Here is a 24,655-nt window from a genome sequence, read left to right as displayed (position 1 = left end):
CTATCATTATCTATTTATTATTAGTTCTTATTTTGCCTGGGGAAACCCCATCCGTGCAAGCACTGTTTTTCAGGGGTGCCCAGGGGTCAAACAAAATACATCAAAATCTTTTAAAAACACATACATTAAAATTAAATATGGAATACAGATAATAAGATAGAATTGCACATGTATACAACATAGTTAATAAAACACTATGTAAAAATACATTTAAATACCCATGCCAGCTGGGATTACATTAGATGCACATAATTATAGTGAAGGAGCATTTTAAATATTAAAATTGCACGAAGAAAAGTAATGAATAAAAATGGTGTTATGAATATAAAATATGCTTGAATGCTCCAAGACTTACTGGAAGGGGATTTTTTGCTATTTGAGGTAATTCATTAAAAGACACCACCCCTCTTGAAATAAATTTGCGTTTGTCAGAATTATTTTTTGCATGAAGGGGGACCAGATTTCCCTGAGAGCATGCTCTCGTCATGTGGTTATGGGTTTTATGAGCAAGATTAAAAATATTGCACAGGTTGGAAGGAAGACTGCATGTAAGACTTTTGAAAACCATGACATTCAAATAAATGGAGCGACGATCATGAAGCTTTTGCCTCCCAAGGGTGCGAAGCAAAACGTTGGTAGGATACCTACGAGGAAGACTGAGAATTATCTTACCAGCTGCATTTTGAAGTTTGTCAAATTTAGAAAGATAAGTCTTGCATGCATTCCCCCATACAACGTCACAATAGTCGAAATGAGGGACAATAAGTGATTTAAGAGAGATTTTTTGAGAAATACCGATGAAATGGGAAAAAGGCGGAAGATGGGGGTCAGCAAATTTCAACCATATTTTGGCAATTTAGTAAGTTTGGATAAGTGTTCACAGTAATCAGGTTTAAAAAATCTGGTATGCCCCTCCTAGGAAATATGGGACCCCTAAAATATGCCCCTAACACATTATTTCCCTGACTTGTAAAATACCGTTTTATACCATTTTTGAGCAATATTTTGGCGCCTAAGATGACCATTAATGAAAATAAATTTTTGTACACAAAATCTTTCATCCTTCGTCTTCTTGAAAAAATATAAAACAACAAATATTTATATTGGGATGTTCCATTTATTTACAGGGGAGGGGGCCCATATTTCACATTTTACAACTTTTGAAAAAAACTGAAATATCCCTCTACTTTGTGACGTCATTGCAAGAGTTCCCCAATCTTTTTCAAATTGTTCATTACAGGAGAGAAGCTCTGTACATAGGTTATTCATATAATGCAATAAAAATCATGGAGACTTCTTTACTTTTCAGAAAACACAAACATGTATTTCCCCAATATATGGCATTGGTATAATGATGCTGTATATTACACCAACATCAAACGTACACTGAAAAAAATAAAGGTGTCATTTTACACCACTAGAGGTGTCGCATATGGGTCCCCACATGAGCATGCTATGGTGTCATTTTGACAACTATGTGGTGTAATCTTGACACCTTAAGAGTGTCATTTTGACAATTATGTGGTGTAATCTTGACACCTTAATGGTGTCATGATTGACACCTTTAGGGTGTCAATTTAAATTGACACCATTGGGGTCTCGTCTCAGGACCCATATTGAAAGGTGTCAAAATGACGCCTTTCAAGGGTTGGGAGACCAACTAAAGGTGTCATTTTAAATTGACACCATTGGGGTCTCGTCTCAGGACCCATTTTGAAAGGTGTCAAAATGACACCTTCCAAGGATTGAGAGACCAAGTAAAAGTGTCACGTTGGTTGATATGTGAAATCACACATTGTCAGGTATACTGTAGGGTTGGTTGTAGATACCACACTCAACTGTATGATGCTGACAAAAATCAGACAAGAACAGAGTGATTAGACAATAACAGACTGCATGCTACTGTTGCTATATGGACCGTCGTGACTCGAGAGTCGTATGCCTACATTAACATTACATGTAGAATAAGCTTACTGGGCATACGTGCAATTGATGGGGACTAAAAGTGTACTATAACACCGTAGTTTACACGTTTTCATGAATTTATACGAATACTGTATAATCTATAATATCCATATTTGTCATTGTACCTTTTTATTATACCAAAAACATGAAATTAATGATAATACTCACATTTTAGACGGAACTCTCGATTTCACACGACCACTTCGCTGCGCAGACGATCAGTGCTATAAAATCAAAATATGCATGCGCACAGCACGGCAAGCTCAAATTAACACTCCAAAGGTGTCAAGCTTGTTGACACTGCAGAATAGTATGTAGTAGAAGCACACTCCCTTGGGGTGTAGTGACATACTCCCTTGGAGTGTAAGTGACATGTTCTACTACTGGAGTAAATCGGAGTGTCAAATGACACCCTTGAATACACTGCTGGCGTGTCAATTAACAACACACTGGTGTCAATGCATTTTGGTACTATTATCAAAACACTTTAAAGGTGTCAAATAACACCTCCAATCTTATGTGGTACTCAATTTCAGCATTTCATGGTGTCATTTTCAGTAGCTAAGTGTGTCAAGAAAAAATATACATGTGAAAAGTGTCATTTTACACCCCTATATTTTTTCAGTGTATGATCTTTTCACTGTATCAGTCCCTTATCTTGAGTCAATAGTCAGTTATTGCTTTGAAGATGTGATCACCGCATTTAAGAATACAAACCAAGTATATGGGTGCGTCTCTTTTACATCACATTGGTAAAATCGCCAGTAAATAATGCTCCATGAACTCCCAAACGCGTATTTCCCTGAAAATGCGGTTTTATACCATTTTGAACAAAATTTTTGCACCTAAGACGAGCATTTATGAAAGTAAATTTTTGTACACAAAATCTTTCATCCTTCGTCTTCTTGAAAAAATATAAAACAACAAATATTAATATCGGGATGTTCCATTTATTTACAGGGGAGGGGGCCATATTTCACATTTTACAACTTTTGAAAAAAGAAGTAAAATATCCCTCTACTTTGTGATGTCATTGTAAGAGTTCCCCAATTTTTTTCATATTGTTCATTACAGGAGAGAAGCTCTGTAGATAGGTAATTTATATCATGCAATGAAAATTATGGAGACTTCTTTACTTTTCAGAAAACACAAACATATATTTTCCCCATAAACCGGTATGGCATTGGTATAATGATGCTGTATATTACACCAACATCAAACGTATAATGATCTTTTCACTGTTGATCAGTCCCTTATCTCGAGTCAGTTTATCTTGAGTCAGTTTACACCACATTTCGCCATAATACATTCTAGAAACGCTTGCTGTTAGAATAAGAAAAATTTTAATGCTAATTTATTGCACATTCTAGGGAAGCGTGGTTACCTTTTTAAAATAACCGAGTGAGAGGGTTTTCAAGAAAATATTTTTCCTGTCAAAACTGAAGCATCCTCTGTATAAAAGAAAATATGAATATTAACTGCACATCATATATAACGATTCGTGATACCCAATTGTGGCACATTTGATGTCGTTTATGAGGCAGAGAATTTTATTTCAATTTTATATACGCCAAAATATTTTTTTAATTGAGCAAGAATAAGGATAGAAAAAACGTTGAAAATTCTATTTATAAATAACATTAGACCCGGCAAAAGATTACTGTTTCGTTTTTATGGTAATCTAATCTTTTATTTCCTGGAAAAAAAATTTGGGTCTAATGTCGAATATTCACATACTTGATCAAAACATCGAACGTGTATACAAGAAAATGGTAGGTTTTTCTCTATAGTATTTTACTGACCATGGAAATGTACTGAGACACAAGCACGTGTCAAAATCGATATAATGTATTGTACATATAGACGCCCAGTTATCATGCTTATCGTTGGATTTTTTTGTATAAAACACGCAGTTAACAACAATTGAGCGCTAATAATACACATAAATGTTTTTATTTGAAATAAAATTCCAAAATATGGTACGTTTTCTGCCTTTGCTTGTCACGTGGTAGGCCTATGTTGAAGTTGCGATTATATCTTCAAATAAGTTTCAAATGAATTCCAACAAGACAAGTAGCCGAGTGGTCTAAGGCGCTGGCTTCATAGTGTGTCCAAAGCAGTCCGCCGCCGTGAGTTCGAACCCCGCCTCCGCCAAACTTTAATGAAGTAAAATTAAAATTAAAATTTTACTTTAAACAAATTTCATATTGGGGAAATGTGACTGGCAAAATGTATGTATGACGTGGAGTGGTGTGGAGTCAGTTATTGCTTTGATGAGTTGAGCACCACATTTAAGAATACAAACCAAGTAGGCCTACATGGTTCCAATATCTGTGATGGGTGCTTCTTTGTTACAGCATATTGGTAAAATCACCAGTAAATAATGCTCCATGAACATATAGGCTTATATATACGAGTACGTTAGCGTTATCACGATTATTATGATGATCACAAGCTCCTATTCTGACTTTTAATCATTTTACATGTATCAGCACTTTGGGTATAGGAACTAGGCATACAAAGGGCTCATGCAACAAAATTAAGTACAAAATCCTATTAACCTTGGGAGGGAGGGGGTAAATCATAATACTAGTAGTGGGCTTTATTGGTCATGTTGTTGTTTTTAGGGCGGGGTGTGGGTGGGGGGGTGTGCGTGTATGTCTTTTATTTGACTTAGGCCTATCTCAACATGAAATTAAAAAATCCATTTTGACCAAATGTACCCTTTTTTTTTCAAACTTAAGGCCCATACACGATGCCAATAAGGACCGGGCGGGTGTTAGGCATGGTTAATTTCATCCGAAGGGTTTCAACCTTATTTGGCTTAGGTTGAGACAGATGAATCAAATTTGTCTCAAGCCTGTTATGAATGTAGAACGCCACACCACCGTGCCCATCCGCACGGTCATTACGAGACATCGTGTAGTTGGGAATATGCACCTCAGAGTCATCTATGCCATCATGTAACCACGTTTCCGTGATGCCAATGATGTCTGGGTCACTTTCGAGTACAATTAATTTAATTTCGTCTAATTTGTAAAAGAGTGACTGAATATTTAAATTGATAATTCTTAAACCTTTAATAGATTTTAAGTTAGCAGCGATAGAAAAAGAGTCTTGAATTCCTGGTGTATGGACATCCAGTTCTTCATCAAAGTATCGAGGAAGTTCATGTAGCAAGCAGCGGGGGCATGTCCAGTATGTGATATTTTGATAATCGGTTAGGGATAGTCTACCACAAGTTAGGGCATGGCAGGGTTTCATGCAAGTGTCACATAAAACATAGCGATGGTTCTTTGCTACTGGACGTTCACATGAAGCACATGGATTAGAAACAGGACCTGGATTTTCTTGAACATCATTGCTAAGAGTTACTTGTCTGTACGGATGATATGAGCTAGAGGAATTTCCATAGTACAACATCGGTTGCTTTAAGAACCCCCTAGTTTTAACAACAGTAACATTCCGCCTTGGCACTGGTGTAAGTAGTAGACCTACAGGTTCCTTGTTGAGATTGCTCTGTGGCTCATCTGGTATCGCATTCACACATACGACATAGAAGCATCTATAATAATTTATATCCTTTAATTATCCTTTTATAACTTTAACAAAGCAAAATGTGCGTACATATTGCTAGGCTCGGCTCCAAGCTGGGTTGTGTTCCTTCGTTATGAAGGTGAACCAGGCGGCTGGAGCAAAGACTAACATCAGATCTAGTCACAAGAGGGCAAAACATTTGAAATTTAGTGGTCTCCGGGTCTTACGACTACTTCAAAACTGCATGCCTTTGATTTTGACTAAAACCAAAGTTAACGTGCTGCTTAAAATTATTTGTATTTCATTGCTTCCAAAATATTATGGTTGACAAAAAAAATATTTTAGTAGATTACGTACCACTGCATCCAAATAATATGACTTTACCTTCAAAATGAGACTTTTTCGTGTTAAAAATTAGGCGCGTTACACGAACCATCATACACCGTACAAATTTCAACGTGGACCGTGCGTATATACCGTGCGTTTGTATCAAAAGGCAAATTATTGCAATCTAATTGTTATACAGTCAATTTCACACGCCTTTCAATGAACAATCTGTATGTATGAAACGCGCGTATGAATGAAGACACATTTTCATTACAAAAAACAACGGATCAAATTAGATTGCGATGTTCCAAACGCAGCACGTGGAACGTACGTTTTCACGGACGATTTTACATACGTTAATATGGTGTTAAATATTGCTAGTCTCGGTTCCAAACTGGATTGTGCTCATTCGTCACGAAGGAGAACAAGTCAGCTAGAATAAAGACTATAATATTTGGTCTAATCTAATCTAGGTCGATAGAGGGCACATTGGTTGAAAAATTAACAATAAGCTGAGTCTCTGCCTAATTCAAACAGGCCGCTTTTGATTTTGACTAACATTTTGACTTAACATGCTGATTAAACTTAATTGGGTTTTTTTGGTGCTCCCCAAATATTATAGTTGCCCCAAAACAAATATTTTGGTAGATTAAAGATCACTACATCCATACATCATGACTTTACTTTCAAAATGAGACTGAACAGCAACGAGTCGTCTATCACTGATTTTCGAGGCTTCTTTTGGCTCTCACCCAAAGACCCCATTAAAATATTCTCAACCAATCCCCCCCCCCTAATTTATATCCAAACGGTCCCTCTCTCGATCACCCAATGACCCCATATTTTGTACACTAATTTTGCTCTCACAGAATGCCACTGAAAATCATGCTCTCAGGCTTGCAATGACCTTATATTTTTTTTATTTTGCTATCACCGGCGCCCTAAAAATAGCTAAATACTTGGCCTCGCTTCGATACAGGAGAGTAGTTTTGAATAGATTAACGTACGTCCGATGTCTACGTTTGGAAATCGCAATGTCTCTAATATAGTCTCAAATTTCAAAACAATTCTGATTTTGATTTACCCACATTTTCCCCTATTTTCATTTCATTGAATAGACTGTCAAACAACTGTCACACCGAACGCATATATATACCAATACGTGTGGCCTGGCATACCAGCAGCAGCGACGAGCTTTACATTTAGTGTTCGTGCTGCAAGCGAGGTTCATGTCGCCTTATCACCGATCCACGGAGATGCCCAGAATATGTATGAAATTGGTACGTTAACATTATTGGACTGTTTCATCTACTTTGGTATAGGCCTAAAGATTGTAAAAATAAAGTTCAACTGCTACAGAGGACTGTAAGTAGGAGTATACCGACACATTGAAACAGATTATTCACATACCATGTTTATTGTTTACCACAATTATCGTTTTTCTTCACGACTTTAACAACTGAATTCAAAGATATGTCCTTATTTCTTTTTTCAGTCATTGGAGGGTGGAGAAATCAGGATATTTCTTATTCAACTATTCGTCTTTGCAAACAATGCACAGAGCAAACATATATCTCTACTCCACTAATTTTGTCCGCCACAGAATACCGTAAGTTTCGTGTTTCGTTTGAAAACGACTTGGTGGAGGTCAGTCGAGTTGGTGACGCACCTTTTATGAGCTTCCAAAACATCGCTAGCATTGACGTTAAGTATGTTGGAATATCAACCGCCTTTGAAAGCGAAGGTGGTAGCTGGAAGTTTTGTGGGGACTGGAGCTTCGAACAAGGTAAGTCGTGATAACACTTTGGCTATGCATGTAGCTGGGATTTTCATATGAAAAGTGGATCTTTTGTGACCAAAATATGTATGCATTTGCTCAGCACACACTAAAATTACATTCTTTTACGAAAAAACAAACAGATTTTGTCGTTATTTTAAAAATTTGCTGTTTTTGTGTGATCTCCCATTTTTCCCCATGCGACATGGGCCTCTGTTCCAGATCGTGATTTTACATTTGAAATCACTCGCCTTAAAAATCTCAAGGCAGCCAATGTGTAGCCAATGTGTAGCAAATAGCTCAATTTGGGCCCCAACTTGTATACAGGGTGTCCCAGAATGATTCATACCGTGTTTTTTTAGTCAACAGTGTATCTAATCTTAATAAATGCAATACAATGCTATACATGTCTTCTACTTATTCTGTGACTTTCATGGAAATAGCTTGATTCGTTTTAGCGTGACATTGCTATTACTGAAAATGGACGAAAACCGCATGTGTGTAATTTAGTGCAAAGGCACCCCAACACATGGATCCTTAATATCACCATCGTCCAGCCGCACTGTGCAATATATTGGTGAAATCCTATATTCTTTTATAGGAAATACACCAAATTTGGCACAGATGTAGAGCTTACAATGCTAAATAATTCTTGATATGGGATTAAGTGAAACATTTCAATATGACATCAGATATTTAGGTTGAAAAACATACTTTTTATGTGATTTTTACCACAATTTTACCAAAAATGTGATTAGTACAGAGGATAACTTCCTCAAGGATCGTCCGCAGTAAATTTTAATCTTCACCGTCACGTAGCTGTGGGTTTGCCAATATACTGTGGACATAGATGCATGCTGTGACACTAAGGACGAACATTCTGTATACTTTTATGAAAAAGCCATCTCTGCCAGCATTTCAAATGATGAAACTCACGCACCGCAATAATTGTCTTCAAAACTGCCGCCAAAGAAAGAATAGTTTAAGGTCACTTAAGCGTATCAAATCCTTTATTCCATACAAGGATTGCTTCGTAACATCATAAATAAACGATAGATATCGACTATTTAGTAGATTTAAGAACAGGGTACAGCAATTATACTGCATAACATTTTCCAAATAACTTTGTGCTGAACGGTTCATACCTAAAAAATCCAACTTTCTTGGTATAAATCATTCTGGGACACCCTGTATTTTACATAGGGTTCAATGTAAAATTAAAACTTCACATGCATTTTCTGGAATTCCAAGTGCTTTTGTCCTCTGGCGTCAAAAAGTAGAATTAAAGTAAACGAGAACGCGCGTATTACTTGGGTGGGTGAAAATTCGAAACGTTTGAAATCGCTCATATTTTCAACCATTGGAATCTCAAGGCAGCCAATGTGTAGCAAATAGCATTTTCTTGAATTCCAAGTGTTTTTTCCTCAGGCGTCAAAAAATAGATAAGAGGGCGCTATCAAGCTGAATACCTCTATCAATATTTTGCCTAAAAGGTTGTTTTAAGGATTTTTATACCATTGTAATATTGTTGGATCTCTCGTAACTAGCGAAGAAAACTTTTGGACATTTATCTTGTTTTTTACTGCATCTACTCGTGAGTAAATAGTATTTGTTTTTGTCGCTGCTGATGATGTCAAATGGTTACTCAGGTCGGTCGTAGTGTACCGTATTACTTTGGTACGTTATATCGAATTGTATATAACATTGTACTGTACTTTGTGTTCAGTCATGAATCCTATACGTCATTACTCCATCTCCACACTTATGTCCATCGGAAAAGGTGTGACAAACTCTAGACTTGAGCCTAATATCTCGAATAAACTCCATTATCTTGGAATATGTGCGTCAAAAACATTAAGAGGATGCCGTGCTGGTAAACATAAGCAACGGATGATCAAAACAGTTACATGTAGCGCTGACTGTATAGATAGGCCTACTTGTGTCGATTCTACTCGTGGCGTGAACCTCTGAAATGTTACACCTATTCCGATCAACCATGATCAACAAAGCAACCTCATCAATGTGTGTTTATCAGTAAACAATGTGATCATCAAAATGTATCTACGACCAAGTGTGCATCTTGTAATGCGCGTTCAATGCATAAGAAGACTACATCGGTCGTTGATTTCATAACTGAGAACGATTTGGATGTGATCGCCCTCCAAGAAACCTGGTTGACTGGGTCAGACCGGGATGATTGTGCTCTCGCTGATATCAAACACACTGTTCCAGATTTTGACATCTATAACATCCCTAAAGAGTTACGTCGTGGCGGAGGAGTTAGCTTTCTGGTGAAGAGCGGATTCACCACATGCCTCAACCAATCTCCCACTTACGGATCTTTTGAGCACATCGATGTCTTGATCTCTAAGAATACATCCACCTTGAGACTTATCAACTTATATCGCCCTCCACCATCACGTGAGTACAAGCTTACGTCTAAAATGTTCCTCAATGATTTTTCCACCTTTCTTGAGAATGTTCTGTCCTCGCCAGGAGACATAGTAGTGTCCGGCGACCTCAACTATCATTTTGATGATCAAAATGATCGGGGCGCATCTGATTTTTTTGATCTTATTGATGAAGCTGGACTTGAACAGCACGTTAACGGCCCCACCCACCGATCTGGAAATAGGCTTGACCTTCTGCTCTCGCGAAAAGAGTCCAACGTGATCCGTGATGTTAACCTTGCACTTGGTTTACCGTCTGACCATAACGCGATGGTGTGCGGTTTTGAAGAAAAAACTAGTGCACAGAAAAATCCGCGAAATCGACATAGATCAGTTCAACAAGAACATTGAACTGTCTGCTCTGTTTATTCATCCTGAAACATATCTTATCGAGCTTACCAAGCAATATGACGATGTGCTTCGTGATCTTCACGCTGCTGTTAGGGACAGATCAATCACCGTAAGACCAAATTGTCCTTGGTATTCCGACGATCTTCGCCGTGCAAAGAGGAATAAAGCGTCGTCTTGAGAGAAAATATCTCAAATCAAAGCTCGCGGTCGATAGACAAATCTACAGTGATGCTTGTGAGTCCTACAGATCTGCGCTAGAAGCCTCCAAACGAGAGTATCACAACAACAAGATAACTAACAGCAGTAGCAAAGAACTATTCCGGATTGTTAATACTCTCACAAATCCGAACACTACTCTTTCCAAGCCATGAGTCGCCAGAATCTCTCGCTAATGAGTTTTCCAACTATTTTGTTAGCAAGATTCAGAACATTCGTACCAACTTAGAGTCTGTCCCTCACACTGAACTTTCCGCTACTCTCCATGAGCAATACACTAGTTCATTTGTTGAGTTCAGTGAGCTAGTCGTGGTACAACGCACTAGCGGCGTTGTACCACTGTGCTTTAAAGTCGCTAAGGTGACTCCGTTGTTGAAGAAGCAATCACTGGACAAGGACGTCTATAATAACTACAGACCTATGTCACTCTTTCCTTTCAAAGCTTCTTGAAAGGTGTTGCATGCTGCAGGTACAGGAGTATTTTAGCGCTAACAATCTTCATAGCAGTGCTCCATCTGCTTACCGTCCCCACCACAGCACTAAGACTGCTCTTTTGAGAGCTCAGAACGATATCGTTCGTGCAATTGACAACCACAGTGAGGCAGTGCTCATCCTTTTGTATTTGAGCGCTGCTTTCGACACGATCGATCATCATGTTCTCCTGCAAAGACTCGAGCTTCGCTACGGTATTTCCGGCACAGCATTACATATTGGTTAACCTCATACCTTGAAGAGCGCTCCCAATGAGTCACCATTGGAGACTCCGAATCGAGACGTCACAAGCCTGTTTGGGGAGTGCCTCAAGGATCGGTATGCGGGGCACCTCTTTTTACATTCTATACCGGCCCCCTGAGCGACATTATCGCGAAACACGATCTCATGCACGTTATGTACGCTGACGACACCCAAATCTACGTCCTCTTTAAGCCTCAAGAAAGGGAGTCCATAGTTCATCGTCTTGAAGCTTGTATCAAGGACATCAAATCGTGGGCAATTAACAACAAGCTCCAATTCAACGATGAGAAGACCGAGATACTACACTTCAGCTCCCGGTTTATCGGCACTGAAATTATTCCTTCGATTGAAATAATCTCGTATCAACTCAAGCCCTGAAGCTCGCAATTTGGGAGTCATATTGGATACCCATCTTAAACTGAAATCTCACATCAGCAACATCTGTCGCACCGGCTGGGCTTTAATATACAAACTTAATCCATGCCTTCATCACTTCGCGCTTGGACTCATGCAACAGTCTCCTTTTTGCTTTGCCGGAATGTGATCCTCAGAAACTCCAAGGACTCCAAAATACTGCTGCTCGCCTGGTCACCTGCATCAAATGAAATGAACATATAACTCCCATCCTTAAACAACTGCACTGGCTCCCAATTTCCCATCGCATTAGGTATTAAGTTCTCCTGCTGGTTTACAAAACTCTCATTGGACATGTACCCACTTAGTTAGCCGATCTTATTGCACGCTACAAGCCTTCGCACACGCTTTGGTCTTCATCGCTCAATCTTCTCAAATTCCCGTCTTCACCTCCACGTACCATCTTCTATGGACATAGAGCATTTTCAGTGTCCACCCGAATCCTCTAGAACACTCTGCCAATGGAGAATAGGAGCGCAGCTTCAATTGCTGAATTCAAATCTAGACTTTTCTTTTCAATGATTATTTTGACTAATGTGTACTACATTGCGAATAAAAAATTCAAAATTATTTGATATCAGAATGACATTCTTCGTATTCAGAATGCAATTCGATATGTCTGATGTGCTCTAATGTCCCACAATAAATACTGTCCAAACGTTCATACCCCTTCCCTTAAAACATCAGAAAATGGGCATAGCAAGACAATTTTAAAACTACTTGTTATCATAAAATGAAAGGAATTATTACTCATATTATTGGGCTAAATTCAATTTTAAATATATGTAAATAGCGCCCTCAATTAGTACACAAATATACATTTTATAGAATAAAAATTACCACAAAAGGCCCAAAAGATGAAAAACTTAATCTACAAAAATATATGTGTGTATTGGTGTGATAGCTGTTTGTATTGTAAAGGTCTAGAATTGAAAAATATGCAATGTTTTGTTAGAAACATTAATATATGTAATGCAATCAAGCAAGATCAGTCGGAACTCGGAAATGTTGATTTTAAGATATAGCCAAACAAAGGCTATATTTCCGTTTGTTTCCTGTTGTTTTGGAACCTCTTCAATTGCTCATATATTTGGAACTGGTTTTTAATTTCAATGGGGTTTTCTGAAAAATACAGCTTTGCAAATGTTTTTTATTATATCCTTCATTAATATATTCCCCGTTCATTTATTGGTTAAACGATTCTCATGTGACCAAAAATAGTTTTGCAAAGCAGTCAAAAAGCCGATTGATGAGGGAACGAGGTACTAGTGGAAGTACTTTTCCCCGGGAATAGTACTACTATTTTCTCTGAGCCTCGATGCTGCGTCGCAGTTCCTAGTGGTCGGTGCAACTCGCCACGTACGCGGGATTTCAGTACCGGTATTAATGCGTAGAAAGTCATGTTGCCTTGTAAAGCACACAAGCAGACGCACAGAACTGCAGCTAAAATACGGCGGTTTTATGGCATAAAGATAATCTGAGTTCAGTATCAGAACCAGTATCGTAATAATACTGACGGTGACATAACAGAACATGGTCACTCGCACAGGTTACTCGTTTCACGGCGGTATTGCATAGGCCTAGAGGTTACAACATTTTCACGGTAAGCTGTAGCTATGTTAGCCATTCAACTGTGTGCGTGCTGCCTTGACTAGGCCTAGCCTATATGTATACGTTTCTAATATTTAACCAATCAATGAACAAAGAATATATTAATGTAGGATATAAAACAAATATTCACTGCTCTAAATTGCGGTCGAGTGAAAATAGTATGCTCACGGTCTCCAATTCACTGAGGGAACGACTACATTTCACCAGATCCCTCATGAGCAGTAAATATTTGTATACTATCCTATAAGAAACTGAACATTTAATATTGCCGAGTTAAGACTGATTTTGCTTGATCGCATCACAAATGATCACATCAAACAACTCTGTGTACATGCTGCGTAAATATAAATTGAGCACGAACAGAATTTAAATATAGTCATCTTGTACATCAAGCTAATACCACGTTACTCTTCTTATAGTTACTAGTTCATCATACAAAATATAAAGAGTCGCGTTTGCTTGTTTGTTTGTATTTTCTGAATGACTTTGTGGTATATTTGATTGATTTCAGTTGCCAATTGCCCAGAGAACACCACCGGAGCAGAGCAAACAGGGCTTCGAGTTCCATGGCAGCCATCGGTGATCCCTTTCTTTCCATTCCAAGTCAGAACCGCAGGAGTGGCGAAGATAAGCGTGGAAGGGTCTGGTTTTCCAGGGATCACTGCGTTTATTGGAATGGATAATAGCAGCATCTACAAAGGTTATCATTTTGGTTTTTTTTATATATAGTACTTTGTTTGGCAGTATTTTATGTTTCATAATACTTAGTAGAAATACCACCAACAATGTTTTCAGTAGTAATTTTCACTTGCATTTCACGTTTTAAAATAATACTTATTTCAATGAGAGTTCATTAAAAATGATATTTTACAATACATTAACCATGTTCTCTTTCTCTCCAAACTACAGAGGTTTGTGCTTGCGGGGAATCATATGCATCTTTATCCTGTTCAGCTGCAGAGGGAGGAACGATTAATGTGTTAACAGCTCTCTTTGGAAGAAGGGTGACTGGATCGGTTCTCTGTCCTTCCTCACCCATAGATGCAAGTTTTAAAACAGACTGTGACTCGTCTTGGGCTTCAGATTTGGCCGTTACGAAAGGTAGGGCAAAACAAGATGAAAGATAAGCATTGTTTTTAGCACTTTATAGAGTGAGAGAGTTATATGTGCTATATAGATGTATCTTCCGAAGGTCTTACTTTTTCTTCTGTTGCTCCAAACAAAAATTTGACACCGCCTAGCGCCTGTACAAGTTAATGGAGGAGATGTAGACCCCTTTTTAATATAACGTGTCTTGTTCAAGCTTATAAGTATTATTGTTGCCACAGTCTCAAGTTATTGATAAGAGGTACACGCACTGGCCACCTCCCCAAAATAGAGGTTTTCTAGTTGAGGCAACATTTAATCGCGTCATATCGATTCTCTATTACAAAATAGAGGTCAAGGTTCTTTCCATCCTATTCACACGTAGGCATACAATATGCACTGTTCGTTTAAGGTATGTAGACACACAGTACCATCGTCACTCCTCAAAAGCATTAAAGGATCAGATGAATATATCAGCATTTTTGAAAACATAGGATATGATGATAATATTATTGATAATTGTGCTTGATCTTTCATTACATCACTTGTTCCCTAAGTTGTAGACAAAATTCACTCATTACAAATATCCGCTATCACCCACATCTTGAGAGGAGGGGGGAAATGGAGGCTAAAATTTCGATTTTGAAGCCATTTTTCAAACGTCACCACGGTCAAGGTCAAGTCACATATTGAGATGGGTTTGTGTACGTGATGTATGTTTGGGTCCATACGTCACACAAACCGCACAAAAGATGATCGCCCGGCCCTCTCCTCACATATCTGAGGGTAGGGGTCATAATTAAGCGCCCTTAAGAGTGCAACGTAATGCCTAAATTAATATTCTATATGTTCTGTACCATTTAATGATCACGATTAAGACCACTACCCTCAGAAAAACGAGGAGGGGCTGGGTTATTATCCTTTGTACGGTTACTTTAATGACTTTCACCACCCCGGGGATACATTGATGGCATTTTATATCCACTAATGTGACGAATAGACCCAAACACACGTCACATACACAAACCCAGCCCAATATGTGACTTGACCTTGACCGTGGTGACGTTTGAAAAATGGCTTCAAAATCGAAATCTTGGCCTCCATTTTCCTCCCTCCCCTCACGATGGGGGTGATGGCGGATATTTGTGATGTGCGAAATTTGTCTACAGGTTAGGGAATTCTATTGAGGAGTGTATATACAGGTTGTTATTTTCTCTTCTGGAATGTTTATGATACGTAAAGAGCGATAGCACCCTCTGTTGTTATTAATTAATTTTAGCTGGTGTATGAAACCTTTTGAAGCTAAATTTGACAACATAGAATATATAAACGAGTACTTTGATAAGTTATTACTCAATGAGGTATTAGGAAGGTTCGGGAGGGATCGGCGTAAAAAAAAAATATATTGCTCAAAGGTTGCCCAACAAGAGCGATCAAGTTGAAACTATAAATTAGCCCCGATAGAGGGGTGGACCTGAAGAATGAGGGTAATTAAGGGGCAAACACAAAAAAAAGGCTGTCAATAACGAAAGAAAATCTGCTGTCGACAGTTACCAACCCGTCACCCATTTCATTAAGGTACTGACGTCCACCTTGCTTGCTTGCCCTGCGGGCTATTATATATTGAACATCCATTAGTTGCAAGTCCTCACTAAGGAAGTCTCGGGCCTCAGCCCTGCCAGGCTTGCAGCCTTGATGTTTTTTCTTTAAACCGGGGCCCCGGTCCGTCAGGTGACTTCCATAGTGAGGACTTGCAACTAATTGAGTTCCAATAATAGCCCCGCGGGGTAAGAAAGCGTAACTTTAATGTAACGTTGACCAACGTCAATATAGTCATTAGGCAAACAGTTCATATTGAATAATACATGTCAATGGGTGGTTCTTTCGCATGAGAAAGTAATGAATAACCTAGTCACATGATAAAATAGTGTTCAATTTGGTGGTAACATACCTAAGTTACGAGAGCTATGGCGAAAGTGGCCAAGAATCGTCTAATGCGGAGAGGATGAAGCTTTTGTTATCTATGCCCGTGGAACGGGGCAGAGATTTTGTATTTGTTGGCCCGTTCAGGCCCGGATACTGGCATTTGAAGTACACACTCCCTGTGTCGAATAGTAAGGTCAAGCATAGTACGCACATAGATCGAGTCAACAATAAGGGTGTAATAATTTCGAATGGAAGAGCCGATTTATATATTTCCGTTCTCAGATCACTTAGTAGTAGGGCCGATTAATACATTTCAGTGCCAGATCGAGAAGAAACGGCACGTTGTAGACGGCATTCTGGTCGATTACCTCATAAATCTGCTTAGCTACTGTGTGGTTGGTTAAGGGGTGGGATATTAGAGAGTGTGGTCCAGTCTGGTGGTGTTTTAGAGAGAGTGAGGGTCTGATGGGGTATAAGAGAGAGTGAAGGCTTGGTAGGGTATTAGAGAGAGTGCGTGCCAATCTGGTGGTGTTTTAGAGCGAGTGAGTGCCTGGTGGAGTATAAGAGAGAGTGAGGGTTTGGTGGGGTATTAGAGAGAGAGTGTGGTCCAGTCCGGTGGTGTTTTAGAGAGAGTGTGTGTATAGTGGAGTATAAGAGAGAGTGAAGGCTTGGTTGGGTATTAGAGAGAGTATGGGTCAGTCTGGTGATGTTTTAGAGCGAGTGAGTGTCTGATGGAGTATAAGAGAGAGTGAAGGCTTGTGGGTTATTAGAGAGAGTATGGGTCAGTCAGGTGATGTTTTAGAGAGAGTGATGGTCTGATGGGGGTATAAAAGAAAGTGAAGGCTTGGCAGGGTATTAGAGAGCGTGTGGGCCAGTCCAGTGTTATGAGCATTACATGTATATCAAATGAAAGCTTAAAACAAGTGCTTTCACATGGTGCTCACCAAGTTTTCGTTTGTGAATATGGGAAGGTGTCTCCTTTTGACATGTCACGTCACAAATTATGAAGGACTATCGATATTTTCTGGCATGTTACGCGCACATTATTTACACTTGCAGTTTCCGTCAATATTGTTGCGTAATCTTTACAATCAAAATTTTTACGCGCTCCGCGTACCTTTCAATCAAACGTACAGCCGCACGCAGATAGACCTTTTCCGATGTTTGTACCCAATTAACCCCTTTTTCATCAGTTTCTACCCAATTATCCACATTTTTAAAAACATTTATAGGTAATAGGCTCCTAATTCCAGAAGCCGGTAGACACATAAGGTGGTGCAAGTTGTAGGATCTTTCTTGCTTGTGTTTAATCTGATATTGAACTCAATGAGCGTTCATTGGGTCTTTCGATTCTATTCCTGCTTGTGTACATTTAGATTTGTGTGACGGCAAGACATCATGTAGTGTGCATGCCATTAACTCAGTCTTTGGAGACCCTTGCCGGCACACCTATAAGTACCTGCGAGTGACCTATCAGTGTACAATAGCATCTGGAAATGTTTACAGTTCACCAGACGATGTACATGGTAAGGTTAGGACTATTTAGTACACGCTCTCAAATAATATTATACATATGAAATGTTTGTTTTCACATTATGCAAAAAAAATGTTATTTGCCACAGACCTACCATAAACTTGATGTTATATCGCTCACTCGAAAAAGAATGATATATTAATACACATATGCTAATTGAGTCAGTGCGAATTTTATGTACAGTCGTTTCAACATAAAATGTTGTCTATTGTTTACGATATCAGTTATCAAACACTTCACATTAAAGCAATTACAATGGCTATCTATTTTTTCTCGAATTTCTACTTTTTGCACGATTGTAGCATCAAGTGGTCTTCTAAAATAACATGTAAAAGACGAAGCCTAAAATAGTTTTAATTACATAATATCTAAAGAGTTTTTGATTAAAACCCGGAATTCTAGCTAATATTCGCCAATTACCTCATAGACCTTCACATTTAAGCAGCTGAGAAGTTTTCTTGCATGATTTTATTTCATTATTTCGGCTTAAAATGTTACTAATATTATGCAATAATGTTTGGCAAAGGATAACAACATTAAAATTTGACCTTAATCATTATAAGGTTATGTGGTTATAACATTATGGTTTTATTGCAGCAACATTAAACTTAACAACTATGTTGAATTCAGCTATATTTGGTTGATAGCGATAATAATCATTATACAAGTCAAACGGTCCTTGCGATACACCTAGATAACCATAACTAGTTACAATATTTTGATTTGAATGTTTGAAACACACTTCAAAGGTTGTAATTTATCCAGAAGTATGAGAACATACAAACATTTAATATATAATGTGTTTTTTCCAATCCTTAAAAACAAAACAATACAAAAGCAAGAAAATCACGTTTAATTATAAGGATGATTGTAGGATTAATATCTCCTGATGGGCAGACATCATTCTGGCACCATATGAAACGTGCTATTCTAGTTGAAATCCATACACCTCCTATGCAAGACATGACCTTAATTTTCCACACAGGGATTGTGACTTTCAAATGCGGTTACCTGAATGGGTGACTCCATTTGAAATCTACACCCTCTGTGTGGAATAACCCAATGTTGTCTCCCTAGGGAGTCAGACTGGACTGATCGCGATTCCCTATAATTATGTGAATATTTACTTATTCAGATGTTGGAAATGATACCAGAATCTTGTTCCGTAATACGTCAGGAGTGCATGTAGAGGAGGTGTCCACGAATGTTGTGAATCTGTCTGATTCTAACTACGCATCCTTATATTTGAAGGTTGACATAGATGGTTTTCATATCGGCTATAAAGATCAGGATATATTCATCTCAATGCAGGTAATGAAGTGGTAAAGTAAAATAAATAAATAGAAATAAATATAATCGTATTTGTACACCTGCCGTTAAAATAAGAAGAGCTGGAAATTACAAAACTTTTGATAGAATAACTGTGTAGACCTATTAACTTTTATAAAGTCTATAGAGTCGTTCATTTCATTAATGTACATGTATTTATTTTTATTGAAATATTTATTTATTTAAATATTTAGTATAATCCAAAAGGCAGAGTTGTTTTTGATATTACATATCAGTTACTGTCACTTTCATGCCCGCACGGAGTGCCCGCATGGAGCACTTTCTCCACTTCTTGCATATTTAATATTTAATTTTAATAGTTATTAATCAATTAATTCATTTATTCATTATTTGATTGATTTTTTTCCCTTGTGCCTTTGTTTGTTACTTTGATTCTTTTTTGTTTGTTTAATATTCCATTATTATTGTTTGTTTCTGTGTAATGTTATATACTACTAAGCTCGGCATTTCAAAATTGTATTTGGTATGGGTCTCTTATTATTATGCTAAAGTTCAGAAAGGTAGCACAATGTGCACATTGTTTAATCTCCAAATGTACAACAAGGTAACTAAGCGTTTCTCCTAGGATGTTTGAACCGGTTGAATTTCTGTTTGAGGAAATCTTGGAAAAAAGGGTCAACATTGTTAGGCCGTCGGTACATTTATAATTGTGTACCTCCCTCGTCTAGAAAGGCTGGCTACGCCCCTTTTGTTTTGATTTGCGAGGTATTTTATATAGCTTGTTGGGAGTTGCTATGTAGTGTTTAAGGCAGCTTTCATGCTCAGAGTGTAGATGCTGTAGATACTTAACAACCAGTGACAGGACTTTTTGCTTCATGAACTTTGTTAGTAATTTTGATTTATTTGAAATATTATTAACAGGGCGACTTTGGAAAATCAAACATTTCTTCGGTGGTTCTGGAAGGTTACAAATTCTGTTCTTGTGAGGCGGGTCCTTCGTGTACTGAGATCGTAGATGCTCATTGGAGAATTGGCGTATGCGATTAAAAGTTCGACTAGCTGTAATGGACAGTGAAATCAAATCAGCATTTTATAATTATCAACCGCCCTTCCATCCAGGTGGAAGGGTCCTGGAATAATTTTATATAGTTCTTTTCGTCTTTCTTTTTGGCGATCATTTTACAGTGTTGCACATGTACTATGCACATGTGCCATTAGACATTTAAAACTCTAATGCAATTATTTAAGAAAAATGAAGAATAAGTTATTCTCAATATTCTGATTAAGCATTACTTCTTGTTATATTATACTCGGACAATGCACATTTTCTGATCACTTTATTATGAAAGATTGTATTGTATTGTATACAACTTATTTCAGCGAATTGAAACGCTTAAGGGCTCTGGTAACAACGTTTGTACAGTATTTTTGCGAGAGCACGTCAGACACATCGAATTGTATTATATATGCAAGGACTGTCGTTCTGATATCAAACAATCTTTATTTTTTTAATTGGCGATAATACAAATTTCATGGCAAATTATTAAAAGTTGATATTTTTGTTATTTTTCATATTTAACAGTCCTCGAAGTAAAATTTATAAATCTAAATTATGTACTTAAATGTATGTAGCCGAGAGGAAAAGCCGACGATAATTTAAACATTTTGACATTTCTCAATTTGTTATGTGATTATGGGGAAAAAAAGGAAAAATTGATCGTCGGCTTTTCATCCCAGCTTCATACACTTTAAGTAAATATCATTAGATTGATAAAGTCTACTTCGAGGACTGTTAAATGTCAAAAATATCAAAGTTTAATAATTTGCCATAAAATATGTATTATGTCGCGAATTTCAAAAAAATCAGAAGGACATTCGTCGTATTCAGAATGTAATTCGATATGTGTGATATGCTTTCATGTCCCACAAAAACACTATGCGTTCATAAACATTCATACCAGAGCCCTTAATGCTCTGCGTGCTAGCCATGCGTTTTAATGGAAAAAGTTAAAGTTTCGAAATATTTTCTCAAAATATCAAGAGCTATCTTAAGAACTACTGAATCAATACTAGGCTTGCTTGTACTCATTTTAATGCATTGTTCATACTGATTCAAAATATGGTCATGAAATTTTTTACCAGGTACATCATTGTTTAATAGATTAACACTATTTGAGCAACACTTTTTAAACATGTTAAACCGTTAATATATTAACATTTATGTTAAAATATTAACAATTGTGACCCGGCAGCACAAATGAGCCGTAAATTCCCTAAATTGTATTCTGAGTTACGGTATAACATGTGTACGAAGGTCATATTCATCGGTAACTTAAGCTGGCCCGACATCCGTCTCATTTCGATAGTCAAAAACTAATCAATAATCCTATTTTTGAAGTGGATAATAAGCTTCTACCTTAGATGGCTATAGAACTTTTAATAGCTCTGGTCTTTGTTTGCTTATATTGCTAAATCCTGTTCAAGTGGTGGGTTACCAGGCATTGTATTTTGTACAGGTATGCATAACCAACAATTAACAATGAGAGAACTTTCTTAAACCTCGTTGACTTGGGGATGATTTGAAATGACCGCCAATTATGACTGTTTGAAATTTATTGCCAACAATGTGGAAAAAGAGACACATGTAAAAACGTAAAAAGCTATAATTTTGTTGAAGGAGCAAAGTTTAACAAACCATAACCCCGCTTCTGGATATCGTTTGAAGTCAAATGATATACCATTTTTAAGTTTATGATGTTTAAAAACACGAAATAAAACAAAATTGACCGGGGGAGGAATTTACGGCTCATTCGCCGTGGACGGTCACAATTGTGTGTTAAAATATAAACACAAATGTTAATATTTGAACACATTAACGGTTTAACGTGTTTAAAAAAGTAACACTTAATATATTAACACTTGTTTTTGGAAAGTGGTGTTAACGTGTTAAAGCATTTAAAATGAACATCCTCATTTAATCATAGTGTTAATGTGTTAATAAAAGTGTAAAAGTGTTAATATTTTAAAACATTATTGTTAATATTTTAACACAAATGTTAATATTTTAACACATTAACGGTTTAACATGTTTAAAAAGTGTTGCTCAAATAGTGTTAATGTATTAACACTTGTTTTTTGCAGTGTACCACACTGTTTAGGAAGTGGTATGGTGTTCATACAATGAGAAACAAATTACATGAGATGTGTTACAAATTCGTGTAAATTATGAATGTTTATAGAAACGCGTTAATTTAGATTATTTTGGAAAAAGTCATTTAATTTACATGATAAATATGGAATTATATTTCTTTAAGACAATGAACACGCGCCTCGCTTAGTATGATATAGCTTCATAGTCCTGTCTGCAAGTGTAAGCTGTATCACTAGTGGGAGTATTTTTTTTAAAGTGATGAGAATTGGACAAAGCTATGAGAATCGAAAGGTTTCTCATTTGTATGACATTTTCATCCCTGCGGGCATGCTTTCTCATCCAAATGAAAGAGAAATAATTAACGTGTAAACAAGCAGTCGCATTGTTTTAAATGAGAAAATATAACACGACAATTAGTATAGCATGCCCACGCTCAGTCACATAGGGGTTTAAGTTGCTTTGTGCTGTACTCAATAATAGTGTAAGTAAACAATTACGCGTAATGCGTATGCGAGCTGCGTTCGCGTATACGCTACTGTCATAGTGTGGATTTAGTAAGCATAACACCCATGCATAGATAAAGCATAATATGAGTGTTTAGATTAGATTAAGCATAACACAAGTTATAGGTCAAGTATATCACCAGTGTATAGATACAATTTAGCATAATACAAATATATGGATCAAGCATATCACAAGTGAATAAATTAGATTAAGCAAAACACATAAATATAGATCTAGTGTATCACAAGTGTGTAAATTAGATTTATTATTAAACACGTGTATGAATAGAGCATAACACATGTGTATAGATTAGATTAAGCATAACACAAGAATATATAGATAAAGGATATCTGAAGTGTACAAATAAGATTGAGCAAAACACAAGTACATATATAGATCAAGCATATTCCAGGTGTATAGATTAGATTATGAATAACACACGTGTATAGATAAAGCATTAACACACGTGTATAGCTCAACCATATCGCCAGTGTATAGATTAGATTATGCAAGACACAAGGGATTAGATCAAGCATATCACAGGTGTATAGATTATATACGCATACCACACGTGTATAGATCAAGTTTATCGCAAGTGTATAACTTAGATTAAGCATCATACAAGTGTATATATCATGTATATCGCAAGTGTACAGATTGCATTAAGCATTACACAACGATGCAGATTAGATTAAGCATAATACAAATGTATAGATCAAACATAACAAAAGAGTATAGATAATCATAGCACAAGTGTTTAGGTAATCATAACAGAAGTGTAAAGATCAAGCATAACACAGATGTATAGATAAGATTCACCCAGTGTATAGGTCAAGCATAATACATGTTTATAGATTAAGTATAACACAAGTATATAGATCAAACATAACACAAGTGTATAGATAATCATAACACACGTCTTGATTTTAATAAGTCATGGTTAATTGCTGGTCAATTCTACTCCATGAAAATGTTAAATGTTTTTAATATTTTGCAATAATTGTTTGTTTAATGTATGTTTAATGTTTATATCTGGCAAATAAAACGAAATCAAATGAAATAAAAGTGTATAAGCCAAGCATAGATAAACATATAGATCAATCATAACACAAATGTATAGATAGGCATAAAACAAGTGCATTATAATCATAACAAAATTACATAAATGTGTAAATAAGCACACCACAAGTGTATAAATAAGCGTAGCACAAGTGTATAGTTAAGCATAGCACAAGTGTATAGATATGCATGCCACAAGTGTGTAGATATGCATAATTATTCTTAGGGTATATGCATTTATTTTCTGAATAAGTTGAAAGTAAACATATTCCTAAGGCCAAAAAAAGTTGTTTGCTTGTCCTCGTCCGACCGACCGTCTTGGCAGTCCCGACCGTATATTTGTTATATTTTTTTCGTCTGAAAAAGTGAAGACATTACTCGGTGGTCACTCGATAGTTGGCCCAACAATAACTCGATCTTGAATATCTTGAATATTCTTGATCCTTCACACAGCTCAAAAGAGTTTGCTATTGATTAAGGTTAGTGACCATTGTTCAGGAGTTAAGAAGATGAATAAATGCCAGAAGCTATTCTATTGTGAAGGCCCAATAAGTACATTGTATAATCAATATTTTTGACAAAAGGAGTTGTCCTCGTCAATTTGTAGCCATGTACTTTTGATTATTTATATAGCTTCTCCAAATCACTGTGTATACATCCATCCCAAAATCTGATTGCTATATTATATGGGTGAATGGACAACAAAATAATTGGTTTCTCCA

The 24,655-nt window shown here is 37.0% G+C and overlaps 1 protein-coding gene across 1 annotated transcript in view; it reads left to right on the top strand.

Moving 5' to 3' along the window:
• The window catches only part of LOC140139025 (uncharacterized), a 36,956-nt gene extending 16,206 nt beyond the window's left edge, over positions 1-20,750 (top strand). The window contains exons 5-11 of the mRNA XM_072160807.1: positions 6,948-7,109; positions 7,325-7,615; positions 13,895-14,083; positions 14,293-14,484; positions 17,772-17,921; positions 19,065-19,240; positions 20,141-20,750. Coding sequence (XP_072016908.1) covers positions 6,948-7,109; positions 7,325-7,615; positions 13,895-14,083; positions 14,293-14,484; positions 17,772-17,921; positions 19,065-19,240; positions 20,141-20,266 — 1,286 coding nt within the window. The 3' untranslated portion in view covers positions 20,267-20,750. The remainder of the gene's footprint in view (positions 1-6,947; positions 7,110-7,324; positions 7,616-13,894; positions 14,084-14,292; positions 14,485-17,771; positions 17,922-19,064; positions 19,241-20,140) is intronic.
• Positions 20,751-24,655: the final 3,905 nt, after the last annotated feature.

Source organism: Amphiura filiformis, chromosome 18 (genome assembly GCF_039555335.1).
Source record: "Amphiura filiformis chromosome 18, Afil_fr2py, whole genome shotgun sequence".
Classification (NCBI taxonomy): Eukaryota; Metazoa; Echinodermata; class Ophiuroidea; order Amphilepidida; family Amphiuridae; genus Amphiura; species Amphiura filiformis.
The sequence above is the reverse complement of the archived record's forward strand: the minus strand, read 5'-3'. Positions and strand labels throughout refer to the sequence as shown.